Genomic DNA, 14435 nt, shown 5'->3' with positions numbered 1-14435 from the left:
TTTTTGCCATAGCTCTKCCTTTCCCAGAAAGTCTACTTAATCTATAGTAAGATTTTACTGCCAAGTGTGTTTCAGTTCTGAGATAGAAATACATAAATATGGCACAATCAGCTGATTTGCACTTTTGATACATTCAGTGTGCCACTATCTTGTTCAAATGTCACGCAAACCCCCAGGCAACAGAAAACACTTGTGTCTACTTTTCCCTGTTTTTGTTAGTGTTACAAAGCAAAGATTTGAAACAGCATCGTGTGTTTGATTAGCTTCTGGCTTATGCATCTTACACTYGCTTTGCAAGGAAAACAGAAAATGGAAAGATTTGTACATAATCATGGACAATTATAAAAAGATTGCATGGTACGAGTTGTCCGGTCATCCTTCAGAACTGCTACACACTAAATGTARGTCTTGCCGCTCCAAACAACACCTCTGTCACTGTCAAAAATAATTGTTTAGTGTCAGTAAAAGTCACTCCTTTAAACGTGCCTTGTCAGTACTAGTCTATGGCCCAGTTTGATTTGTTATTTTGGCCTTATCTGTAAAAAACAGCTGTGCATTAGGCATGGCCAGTCTTGAGCCTGCTTAGCAGGACACCTGTTTAGCAAGATGTGAGAGGTCAAAACAACAAGAGTGATTGATAGGATTATGGAAACTCATTCCTCTCATCAGCATGCCAGTATGCTGTCCTGATATGCCACACAGGACCACAGGGATGGTGACAAATGAACTGCAGGTGAGCTGAAATGAGTCAGAGCCMGTGGCAGATCAAGACTGACATGGGACCCCCGCAGGCAGGCAGAACTCCTTTTTCAGGCTAGAGCAGAAGTGGTATTATGCTGCTCCAAACTGAAACACAGCAATACAGCATAGGCTAACGTAGAGTGGAACTGCATGGTAGAAAGGGGACCAAACTACTGTGCTAGCGTATTTGTTGACAGCATTGGAACCTGGCACAAAGTGTATTGTCTAATAGATGAAATGCGATTAATAGTCAGGACTCGTGTTCTTCTGCTGGCTGTGATTTTGAGTCATAGTGTGGCCTGGAGAAAGTTTCTCAGTAAATCTAGACTTACCTATCTGAACTTACCCATTCATCTGCAAGCAGAAATAATAATTGCTTGATATAAAGCAATGGCCCTGGGTTTAACTTTTGGTAAACTATTTTGTGGTCTTCAGTTGAAAGACAGAACAAGAGAATGGAGTATTCTAGGAGCAGGGAAAAACATTTTGGTAATGCAACACTTTCATGCTGAAGCATGCAAACAAGCAGTAAGATTTCATTGGCTCCTAGTTTAATCCTTATCCAAACTTGTACAATTGTGTTTGTAACATCAAGTCTTTTTAGAGCAAAATAACAATCTTCTCTAGAAATACCGTGCTTATTAAAAAAAAAAAAAGGTAAAGGAGCTTGCCTTAGATACACTATGATAGTTTACACATGGGCCTTTTAAAATATCTTAGATGTCAAAATAGCATAACATGGAAAACAAACAGATAACATGGAAACTAGAATTTTTTCTGAAGCATCAGTAAACACAGTTTTTATCAGAAAGGCAAGAATAAGTAAAAATATCATCCAAACAGATTTTGAAAGAGCAGATTCATTTAACTCCATCCCTCTAGCTACAATCAGGAAAAAAGCTTAGTAATTGTGGATGTACAGTTAAAAAAAAGTTTACTGCAAATCTTTAATCTTACTGAAAAGCTGCAGGCCTCTAAGTGAATGAGTAATAGCAAGCATTAGTTTGCTGAGAGGTAAAGTAGCAGTTTGAGTATCTTATGTGACCTATTTTCTCACCACTTGTTCAAATAGAGAAAATAAAAATATTTTTCTTATTTAAACTCTTTGCTGTGCTTTTATAGGATGTTTTCAAAATCTCTATGGAGGGGAAAAAACAAAAAAAGCAAACAACGGTATTTTTATTCAAAGTTATTATTTTGGACCTGACTCTGCAACCCCACAAAACAAAACTTCTTAAAACATGTTCATTCATTTATAGCTTAAAATCCAATTTGTGCTAGGGGTTAAATATGTTTATCCAGTATATCAATATTGTACTTGTAGGTTATAATGTAGGATGCAAAGATTTCCCAGTAACATAAAAAAACACTGCCTACCGTCAAAACAGTTCTTATCAATAATAGGTCCAAGATAATAAAAGWTTTTAGGATTAATTTTCCAACCCCTGACTTCAAGTTCACAGCTGTGTTCTAAGGACCTTTAGAGGACAATACCAAGTCCACATGCACTTACCCATCCAAATCCTCTTCTGTTCAGAAACAAAGTCTAAGCTCTGGCGAGATAGTGAGGGTGAATTACCTTTCTCATTTTCCCTTCTATTTACTTTGAACCACAGTAGGTCTTTTATTCCTCTTGAAAATTGTTCATTTATCTGTCTCCAACACATCTGAAAGTATTAACTGATCTCCTAGAAGAAGAAATCTACAGGTCTCTTGTTGAGATTTCAGCCTCTAGGCTGGTTATTTTATTTTCTTGAGTTTGAATCATGGATAAATTTGTCCAACTCTGGCAAATATTTTTGATACTCAAAGTCTTTTAATTCTTCCTTATTCTTTATATTCATCTCTTTGTTCACACAGTGGAAATATCACACATTAACTCTTTTAGTCTCTTGGCACCAAGAGTCTGATTTCTGTTTAAGATGTTTAAACATTAACTCTACGTCTCTTTTTCAAGTCAACTGTTCAAAACAGGTTGCTCAGACAAGCCAAGTTTTCCACCGTTTGATATGCAGTGTCCAGCTTCAACATTCTGTCTTACTTTATACTGATTCTGAAATTTCTGTAATTGAAGTCACTGATGACACAGAACGTAGCCAATTATTAGTCAAATTAGGTCTCATTTCAGCAACATAATTAACAGATCTTAAGCATGTTCTTATGTGTTTTATGAAGTTGAGCTTTTATTCTATGAAGCAATCTGTTTCTCAGAAATTAAGGGGAAGTGGCGGAAATCCCTATATCCAAAGTGTTCAGACATATGTGAACAGCATACCGAATATTTGCTGGAGTTTGCCGACATGTTTGTGAAGACAACAAAAGTTGAAAGAACCTGGTGACTTCCAGGGGCAGGTCACTAATCCAGAAAAATTAGACTGTAAGATTCTCCAGCATTCCTTTTTTTGCTGTATCTCACTATTTCTAGCAGACCAGATAATAAAAGAAAGTCTGTGCTTTCAGATCTGCTGGGGAACACAGTTTACTGCTACTGTCATATCATTATTTCTATAGTCAGCTGTATATCTGCATGAACTTTTATTACTTAATTTTTCTTATGAATATCCTTTTTTCCTGAACAGCTGTAGGAAAATATAATGCCTCTGTAAAATCCTGTCTGTGCCACAACAGGTCATGTAAACTTTTCAAGCTCTGAAATTAGCCTTGCTATGAAGAAGAAAATATCTGAGAGTAGAAAAATCAAACACCAAAAGCATATCCCACATTTTATTTGATAGTACAGTAAGCATCTTATCCTATGATTCCATGTCACCTTCCAGGAAATCAGTTTTTAGTCTTGTCTGTCAGGTAGATGAGCTTTCTCAGTTCATTAGCATAGACTATTAGTTATCCACCCCTTCTAATCACACGATGTCTAAGTGTTTATTAGGGTTTACATCTTACGCGCTTCAGTCACATTCCACTGAAATCAAAAGAAAGCTTTCATCAAGGTATGAGGACATCAAGCCCATCTCTGTGTTCTTACATAGTTATATTCCATCCTTGAGCTAAGTTGTTAGAGAAGGTCAGTCTCAGTTTTCGCATTTACTTAGACTGTCTTGTCATTTTATGTCACTCAATTTTCTACAAAAGCCTGAACTTTCATTGTCTCTCTGAAGTCCACAGACAGGCATCTTAAATTGCTAACAAAACTGATTATGCTGTAAATAGGTTTCTACATGACAAAGTCAGAGAAGACTATTTTGATCAGCTGGTCTGGCCTCCAGACTGATAGGCTGCAGTACTTTCCTAAATAGTCTGAGTTACTAAACAAACCGAAAAAGTTGTCTTGTTGAAGTCTCTGCTGAAATTTGGGCTTGGTTCAGCTTTTTGGTTTGGCTACTGTTGTTTATAGTCTCTCTCTTATAAGACAAACACTGTGAAGCTGACTACAACTACAATGCAAATTAACTTTAAAAGCTCTCTTTTTTGTAGATTTAGTCAATAAATGTTTTAACAGCCAGCCACTGAAAACACTGAAGCTAGGAGCTAAGAACAGTAACTCTAAACAAACATCACCACTGCAACTCTTAAGTCAGCTGCTGAGTCTATGAAGAATATACTAATTCCATGATTTCTGTGCTGAGATTGTATTGCACCCATAATGACGACAATAAAAACCTTTTCACAGCACTGCTTCAGTTTGTATTAGGCAATTACCATATATATTAGCCACCCAAACTATCAAATGAAATCTAAAAAAGACTGAGTTTCCTTAACTTTTATTTTAGTACCATTCACATTTGGGGGCTGGGAAGGGGGGAAGGGTGTCTGAGCGTCTGACAGTAAAACATATTTGCCACATTCTGCCACTCTCACTTAACACTGAATCTAACATTAAATTCTTTCTGAGGCCATTCTACGGATTTACAGAGACTATTCATGTAGTGGTGTGATATTTAACATGAGTCAAATGTTAAGGCTTTTCTACGACTGAGAAATTCTATACAAAGAATATTCATATGAAGTCTATTCTATAAAAGAATCTTGAAATTTTCTGAAGGGCCTATTTCATTTTAAAGAATAACTCGACAATGTATGGCCTGATTATCAAGGATGCTTATCACTGGCAGCTCAAATGCACTGCAATTTGCACTGTAGGTTATATGCTGTTTCTTTACAGCCAGTCCTGGAAATCCTGAATTTGACAAGTCCAAGGACACTGCTAAAGATACAGGCAAGAGTTACCTGGAGAAATATTTCCCACAAAAATCATTAATTGCCTTTAGATATGGAACAGAAATTCATGACAGAAGTTTAAAAAGAAAAAGAAAAGATAAATGTCATGAGGTGAACCACACTGGACAGCTTTATCTGCATAAAAGCTAAGGATCTTTTTAAGCGTACTTCATTTTGTAAGCATACACTATCCAAATGGTATTCTTCTATGGAAAACTGTCTTCAATTTTTAATAGTTTTCTACTGATTGTTCCAAGTTTAATAGAATTTTAAACATTCTAAGCACTTTGAAACTGCAAATCCCAGGAAAAGCAATTCAATGGAAACTTCTAATTAGTCTGTGGTAAGCAAAAGGTAGAGCCAAAAACCTGCCTCCATATGCAATATTAAGAGAAGTGGTAATTGTAGCCTGCCACCAGAGAGGGAAATAGAGGCAAGACTGATAAGATAAATGAGATGAAACAGTCATAAAACCCAGTACTGAATAATTTGATGCCAGTTTTCAAGTTATTATTTAACAGACACAGATGTTGGAGTCATATTGCAGTTTGCTTTTCATGTGCATTTTAAATTATTTTGCACTTCTGCATTAGTACACATTAGGTAAAAAACTGTCTCTAATATACCAGATGAAATGCACTTTAGGGGGAGCTTCCCTCTCCTCAATCTGTTGACTGTTCGTTTAATCATAAAATGGTTGGACATGAGATTCAATCAACACCAGGGCTATGCTAGCAAGTGACAAATCATTTCACTTCAGAAAATTATTAATCTTAGTGGCACTGTGCTTGTGTGCCATGATTTACTGAGAATGAAATAACCTCACAATGCTCAATTTAAAATTAGACACTGGTTTTGAATAATGGCACACATTTACTGATGTGATAAAGCAATTGAATAGTGTGGGTTCATTTGTAACAGAGGAAACAGCTGTACTATCAGAGATCAGACCAATGAATATAATATTGAAATAATTTTTTCCCACAGTAAAATGTCTACAAATTCTTCTTGTGGGGCAAGGTGGCCATAGCAATTAAGTTATTGCCAAGATCAGGTGACTTTAAATTAGTCCACCTGCCTTAAATGCCATTACATTGGTGAAACAGAGAAAGACATTAGATCAAGACCAAATAGTAAAACATCAATACATATTTCCCTTCTTCACCTCATGTGCTCTTTTGCAAAAGACATACGCAGTTTCTATCACACAGCTGTAAAGAACAGCATGGTCAGGTATTGGTGCTTTGGTCTAACTTACCTTCTAGGGGATATTGAACCATATATCATGACCATTTTATCTTTTCATGCAATTCACACAGCGCAGTACACAGCTGCAATTCATACTGCAGACACCTGCAATCTGGAAGCCGCATGGGTAGTTTACTAAATAACATTTCAGAGCAGAATTCTGAGTAGCGCTTGATATCCTACCTGAATCTAATGAGTTTTATATTTTTCATATCATTAAGCCATTTTATTATACAACTAGTTAATCCTCATATTCTAAAATTGTTTCCAGAATGACATCTATTAAGCATTAATACAGTGAATATAGCAAAAAAGTGAGTTTTACCTGCATTTTGTAGAAATCTATACCAGTCAAAAGTTTCACTGGGTGTAGTCTTAATTCCTGTGTTCAAAAAATAAAAAAATACATGTTTTACTGGTCACTGGATGGCTGAGCTACGATTCTTGAAGTATTGTCCTGAGAAAACAATGTTTCTGTCAAGCACACTGAATTCCAGATATAGCTGTTCCCATATCAAGCTTCCCAGCCAAGTTGCCTGGACACCATTTCCACAGTATTCAGGTTGAAGAAGAACTTCTTCATGTAGTGAACACAATCATGTACTGTATAAATTTCTTCAGTAACCCAGGGAATTATGCTYATTTACACCATGCTGAATTTGGCCTCTTAAAAATCTATATATGAGATAATATTATGTGAGGGAGCTTATTATTCCAAAACAGAAACAGGTACAGAATTTGGTTTATTCCAATTATTCCAACAGATACTATTAAACAGATATGGTTTATTCCAGTTATTCCAAACAGACACAGCTCAGCTCAGCCCCAAATCCTTACTACAGGCATACCTCGTTTTATTGCGCTTTGCTTTGTTGCGCTTCGCAGATACTGTGTTTTTCACAAATTGAAGGTTTGTGGCAACCCTGTGTCGAGCAAGTCTAATCGGTGCCATTTTTCCAACAGCATGTGCTCACTTCGTGTCTCTGTGTCACCTTTTGTACATTGTTTTTTTAGACACAATGCTATTGCACACTTAATAGACTACAGTATAGTGTAAACATAACTTTTATATGCACTGGGAAACCAAAAAATTCGCGTAACTCACTTTATTGCAATATTTGCTGTATTGCAGTGGTCTGGGACTGAACCCACAATATCTTTGAGGTATGCCTGTATATGGCAAAACAAGTAAAATAAATTTATATAAAAAGTAAATATTAGTTTAAACTGAGTGTTAATTTAATTTACTTGTTTTGCCTTATGCTAAGAATTATTTTAGTAGTTAAATGATTAATTTAACTATTCATTTAACGTCCTAGTAAACTACAACCCCACAAAGGGCTTAAATATGGGTTAAATACTTCTCATAAGGAGTATTTCCAAAATAACCCCTTTGAAACTAATCTTATTTTCTTTGAAAGGTAAAGTGAAATATCTAATATACAATGAGTTTAGCAATCTCTAGACAGTTAATTTAGGTATATAAAACTGGGACAAGAAGCTGAAGCAGTCACATTTAAAATGCTGAGTTGCACATTCCCTGAACTACTCACTTAAGTAATATACTTCAGATTAGATACTTGTTTGATGTCATTTTTCTGGGAACTCAACTCTGAGCACATAAAGGAATTTGGCGCTACAGCAAACAATCATTCAACACCTTGTGTGAAATCATATTGAGCATCTAATCCAAAGCCCATTGACTTCTGTATGCTTTGGAGAAAGCTCGGAGTTACCCTAGTTTTTAGATTCCTACTGTAAGGTACCCGGGGAAAAAATTTTAAAGCACCAAATGATTTGAAAAATGTAGGCTAAACAGATTGAAATAACATTCCAATTAAAGTCAATGGCAAAATGCTCAACAACTTCAGTGGAGCCAGGACTTCAAACTCGATTCCCATTTAAGCAAAATATTTCCTGGGCAAAGAAGACACATATATAAACATACAGGTACTAAATAACAGGATTTAAATCAATTGAATGCCTTAGTCACTCTTTCAAAACTCTCACCTTGAGTTTGGACATATATTTTCTTCCTAGCATCTGGCTTTAAAGAGAAAGAGAAAAAAAGTAACATTCATAGTTCACTGTAAAAAACCTGTTCAGTCTTTAAAAAAAATCTAGTATAGCAAAATGGTCATCAGCATGATTTCCTTTTGGCTATTAAGAACCACAACAGGCCATTAGAAAGGAATGTTTTATTAAGACCAAAAGCCAACAAAGTCAGCAATTTAAACTATATTTACTATGAATATTTACAATATCAATGAATCAATTTTGTAATTAACACAATTACCAGTTTAGTAGAAACATATTTTTTCGTTTATATCCATATCATTTCTCATAATCATTAACATGCTCATCACATGGAAAAAGAAAATATTTCCATAGAAAAAAAGTTTTCCCAATACAGGACAGTCTTAGTTTCCAAAAATACTGGTTCTGACAGAAAAGTTATAATTGGTTTCAAAACCACAGTGTACATTTGTACGTAATAGAATTTTCAGACACATCAGGCATGCAACAAACCCCACTTACCTCTAACCTTTTCAAAGATTGCTGTCAAATGTATGTAGACTTGTCTATGCGGGAAAACTGGTCAGTAGTGGTTATTGCAGAATATTCCCAAATAAAATTGCACAAGAAATTATTCAATTATTTTTAAGTAGCTATAGTAGAAGAGGGAAGTACTACACTTTCAAAGTTACTCCTGAAATGTGCTACTATGCTGGTTATTTAATTTATGTGATTAAATAAGCAAGTTCTTATTTCAATAACTTTCTATAATCCCAACYGTGGAATAATATGTGTTTTTCTACAAAAACATAGAAATATCCTTGATATCTTTCTGCATTTGCCAAAAAAACCCCAACAACAACAAAACCTCCAAACCTTGTAAACAAGCAGAGTCTCTCTGAGTTCAAAATATTTATGTGAAGCTCTGTGTTCAGACARTTCCTAGGTGTTTTAAAAGCACTGTCTGCAATGTCTGTAAAGGAGGAAGCTCAGGCATTACTCAACTGGTATATAGTCTCCAACAGTTTTGCTCAATATAACCTTGAGTGTTTCAGTTTGCAATTACATTCTTTCAACCAGTCCTACTAGCTCTATTGCTTAACACAGCTTCACGGCATCCAGAAAGGAWCAGCATTCTTTACAGCATCAGTCTTTGCTATCTCGGGGGTAAATCCTGCCTCCTCGCCAGTGGCAATTTCATTATGCAGAGAGGCACGGTCCCTTCTCAGGCTGCAACTCTGTACGTCACCGGCCTTTGGGCTGCCACGGCTTTCTCTAAAGTGCAGATGGAAAAAGGACTGCTATGCTGCCCACCCAACCATCCCACTTTGAACGTGGGATACACCGCTGGCACACAGATGACGCACTGATGAACTCTCCAAGATAAATATTGTCACGCAGATATGCCTCTTAATGTGGAGAGTTGTTGGAACAGCATAGCCAGAGTTAAACAAGGCAGAACATCTCGTATAGCAGCGGATCGTGTCAAGCTGCACTTTAGTCTTCCCTTCTCCTCTCTCCTCTGCACCCTCTGCACCTTCGCAGCAGGCTGCAGTTTGTGTAATCACAGTTGCAGGCTAACGACTTCAAGGCAGGAAGAAAGCTTGTACTGTGAGAAGAAAGATTTAATGCAGACACAAACTGTTGAAGCAACTAATTCCTGAACCAGTCAGCTCAGGGAATAAGAAGCCAAGGAAGTTTTTTTGTTTGTTTTTTTTTGCCTGCAAATGCTTTGTTTTTCTACTATCATTTCTGTGTGACCGCCCCTCTAGTTCACTGCTCAGTTATAATATTCTATTTTCATTACTAAAAATAAACTGGAATAAGAAAATGACAGAAAAGAGGTAGAAGGAAGTGAATAGCCATCAACAAGATGCAGTATACAGATGGGAGGGAGGTGGCTTCTGAGAGTCAGAGTGACTGAACCAGCTAATTCACAAAAATCACACGAACAAGCAGCAAATACACACACAAAAAAAAAGAAGGTGGAAAAGAACATACACTGTTTATGCTACAGTGTATGAATAAGTGTATGAATGGGACTACATCTTTCAAAAGCAGTAAGAATTTTTCTATTCAAAGCATTTAAAATAATACCAGAAATGCTTCAATTGCTTAACATTTATTGGTCCTTCTCTTACCTATGAATACATAACATGTTAACTTATATTGGATCTTCCGATCCAAAAAAAGCCTTAAAAATGATGGTGAGAGCATCACAGGTTGGAGGTCAACTGCAGAATTCCGATTTGCAGGATGCCTGAGATGGCTGAAATTTAGAGCTGGGACACAGATGCAACAAAAGAAGCAGTAGAAAAAAAGCAGATGGGGTAGAGGGTAGCTGAAACCAGCCTAGCCTCCACAGCCAACATGCTGCATAATTCTGCTTCAAACTTCAGTGGGGGAAAGTACATACTTAGTTCCCTAACACTACTAAGATTCAAACATAAGTTTAAAGTTAAGCATCTGGTTTAATGCTCTGCCAGACCCTTAATGGCTTTACAGTGAGTAAATATATTCCTGCCAGAGCTCAGATGATCAAGAATAAAAGAGCAGGAATGCTGTGTAACGGGGCATACAGATGTATGGACATTCTATAGATCAATTTTCTGTTATATTCTTTATTTTAAAGGGTAGTGAGGAAAATGGAAAAATGAAACTGAATGCTAATAAAACTGGCCATAGGTAGTTCTTTCYTGTGCACTGGTATTATGCTATTGAAATAAAACACATAAGCACAAGATCTTTACAGTATTTCCAGCCCTCTTGGAATTCCAATTATTACAAATGCCATATGAGGTATTGCATAATTAAAGATAATTTATCCAATGCAATAGAAAAGAATTTGCTGGAAGATACAGCCCTTGAGCTTAGTGCAATTGCTTACATGTTAGTAATTTAAATTCTTAATGGACTATCTAACTAATAAAGCACACATCAGAAGAACAATGCAGTTCATATTAATGTCAGTTAATATGTAAAAAGTGTTAATATTCTGTGAATTATGGTACGGAAAGATGTTGTTCAGTGTTTGAAAGTAAATGTGTGGCCTTTGCTCTCCCACTTGATATGAAAATACAACTGGAAAAAAACAAAACTCAACCACCTGACATTTAAGACACGGGTCAGCAGGTGATTTTTCAGCTTAGGACTTGACAGACTTGCCTTCAATTCCCTAGTCTGCCATGGACTTTCACCAAAACACTGAACGAGTCTCATAGGCCTGGAGTACAAAGGTGTTTAGGTAAAATCGAAGTTAAATACTTAAAAACATTTGAGATGTTAAATTCAAAAGGATTTCAAAGTCCAAGTTTGCTTCTCCTCCATATCCTCTTTTTCTTGTATAAGTTCTACGGCAGAAGCGTTCATGTTTACCTGTCATGAAGTTCATTAGTAATCACTAAAACCAAATAAGATATACTTGCAGTGTAAACACTAGATTCCATGTCTCCTCATGTGTCCTTTTAATGCAAATATATCAAAAATCAATTAATGCTGATAGTATTAGCATAAAATATTAAATTGTTCTGTTGTGTAGACTCCACCTCTAAGTGATTTTTCTTTAGAAAAGGGTGTATTGATGATGCTATTATGATGCAGATTAAAACTGAAGGGATACCAAGCACTTAGTTTCTACTTCTTGTGTTCATTGTTCATCCTCAGCCGACGCTTCACAATGTGAGGTGAGCGGAGCTAACAGCTCGTGGCCRCTGGAAGCAGGTAGTCCTGCCCTGGTCTTTCCATCCTAGTGTGCCACTCCTTACTGCCACTCAAACGCTACTACCGCTCACCCTTCCCTGGACCTGATGCTCATTGCAGTTTGCTGTGAGGCAGTGCAAGTCTTTAGCCAACAAGTTAGCTGGAAAACTAACCTTGCGCACACACAAAAAAACCCAGCCGGGCTAAAAAGCTGGATCAGGAAGCCCTACTGCCTGGTGCGGAGTCTTTCACGGGCTCACCAGTGCYGCCTGACGCTGTCCAAGAGCACGCCTTGCACCCAGATGACTGCCAGCTCTTTATGCCTTCCTGTGCACTAAAGCACCTGTGTAGAAACCAGGWCTGAGCAGTGTCTGCTTTGAGGATTCGTCTCACTTGTATCCATCGGCAGCCTGCCCTCAGTACAGCCACGTACGGGTGGAAATGTTGACCTAGCCTATTTTCAGACAGGAGCTAGCATCAGGGACCACAAATAACTGCACTGAATGTCTGAAGCAGACTCGCAATACAGCAGATACAATGGTACCTACTCAGGAAAGAGGAAGAGAACTTACTCTAAAACAAAGGTCAGGGTTTCTGGGTAAAGAGTGAACGTACAGAAATAAATCAAAAGAAGAGGAGACTTATATTTACTACATACCTCTTCTATTTTTATACATATAACCTCTAGGTATCAGTTACTATACGAGGACTTATTTTCAAAGAACAAAAATTTAAGGTATAACATATTTGAAATTACCTAATTATCTCTTTTTTAGGCTATTTTAAAAATAAAAATAAATAAGCAAAATTATAACATTAACGTTACTCTCATTCTAAAATTTGTATATGYCTCTTCATTTACTCTTTTTTCCTCCTTAAAACTTACATCCCTGATCTTTTGGTCTTATATTTTAAGATCAAAAAAAAAAAAAGAAAATCAACAATCTCATCAGCACTAGTCAATTTAGTCAAGTAATGGATAAATTATCTGTGTTTTTCTTCTTAGAGGCTTCCTTAGCCTTAGAGTCTCACACTTTAACTGCATACACAGCACACTRTCCAAGCACCTCACAAAGTGCATGAGGCCACTGCACTCATCTTGTATGACACTTAGACATTATTTGAATAGTCTATGAAATGAATTAAACTATCTAGCTGCAGAGAACTGAAACTAGTATTTGCTGAGAGACTAGAAAGGTAACCTTAAGAGCTTGATCCCAAACTCACTGAACTCAAAGGCAAAGCCATCAATTATCTTCAGCAGTGAAAGATTTGGATTTACCACATTTAAGACCCAATCTCCCAGTGAACTTCTGGGCCTTTGTAAAATATAACTGCTATCATGAGCCTATATGAAAACAGATGAGTCATAGACAGGGAGCTTACTACCAATCCAGGATTCATTAAAGTTAATATAAAGTAGATTTCATATATACAGATATGGAGAATTTTGTTAAACTAATAATAAAATAATAATTCTAATAACAGCATGACAACTCAAATATATTTTGACTAATTAATGAGGCTATCAAGAACCTGCACTTGAAGGGTCTTTCACATTGTTTGCTGTAGGTACATACATTTCTCTGCATGTAAACCAAATTCAGTATAAGAAAATGTATTTCATATGGATAATGCATTTACTACTAAAGGATAAAGAATATTCAGTATAACCAGAAAAATGATAGTTAATTGGTATATTCTGCAGATTTTATTTTGCATTATCACTGCCTGTTCTTTGCTGGCTTAATAATTCCCTTCAAATACATTGTCAAATACATTTAACCACTATATTGTTGGATGAAAATAATTTTATTGCCAGGTATATCACTCAACACAGAAAAAGAGAAGCGTGTTTCATTTTGTTTTCAGAAGCACACGAGTTTTTAAAAAGTTATTAAGTGCTATTTTGTGCTATATATACCCCTTGAGGCCTCGAGGTCACCAGAGCTGTATGTTACATATTGCTGGGCTTAGCATAACTTCCATTTCAGCTCTGCAGTTCACCTTAAGGAGTTCATTCTATTTTCAGTGTTGACAAAACAAGTATTTTCAACTTATTCTTTCAAATTCCTTATTGTAAGTAAAGCTGTTTAGTGAAAATTTGGCAACATAAAGAGGTTTATTAAATGATGCGAAAAGAAACAATACATGCATATGGCATCAGGAGAAACTCAATAGTAACAGCAACGATTAGTTTTAAATGCTACAAAGAAGCATTTCCTAAACTACTCTATACTCTTTTCAAATACTAAACAGCTTTTAAATGCCAGATCTATTTGACCTGTCAAAGTACATAAATGTGAAAGGCTTTCTCTGAAGGGAAAAAAAAGAATACAGATTATGAAGATTATTACAATTTTCCAGCATTATTTAGAAAACATTTTAGGAAAATGCCTAGTTGCTAATGCTATAATCATCACCATCRTCACGTAAACATACCCACTCTGCTGCTGCCAGTTCCTTCATTTTCGTCGTGAAAGCCACTGCAAACCTAGTTAAATGGACAAAAAWGGTTGGGATCATCTGCTTAAAGCGATTAAACATAACAACAG

The 14435-nt window shown here is 36.3% G+C and overlaps 1 protein-coding gene across 4 annotated transcripts in view; it reads right to left on the bottom strand.

Moving 5' to 3' along the window:
* Positions 1-14435, bottom strand: part of GLT1D1 (glycosyltransferase 1 domain containing 1) — a 65450-nt gene that overhangs the window by 30618 nt on the left and 20397 nt on the right. For all 4 annotated transcript variants that reach the window (XM_026058759.1, XM_026058761.1, XM_026058760.1 and 1 more), the window contains 3 exons: positions 14323-14374; positions 8176-8212; positions 6491-6547 (listed from right to left, as the gene is read on the bottom strand). In XM_026058759.1, the coding sequence (XP_025914544.1) occupies positions 6491-6547; positions 8176-8212; positions 14323-14374 (146 nt within the window). The remainder of the gene's footprint in view (positions 1-6490; positions 6548-8175; positions 8213-14322; positions 14375-14435) is intronic.

Source organism: Apteryx rowi, unplaced genomic scaffold (genome assembly GCF_003343035.1).
Source record: "Apteryx rowi isolate R43461 unplaced genomic scaffold, aptRow1 scaffold_15, whole genome shotgun sequence".
In the NCBI taxonomy this organism is placed as follows: domain Eukaryota; kingdom Metazoa; phylum Chordata; class Aves; order Apterygiformes; family Apterygidae; genus Apteryx; species Apteryx rowi.
The sequence above is the reverse complement of the archived record's forward strand: the minus strand, read 5'-3'. Positions and strand labels throughout refer to the sequence as shown.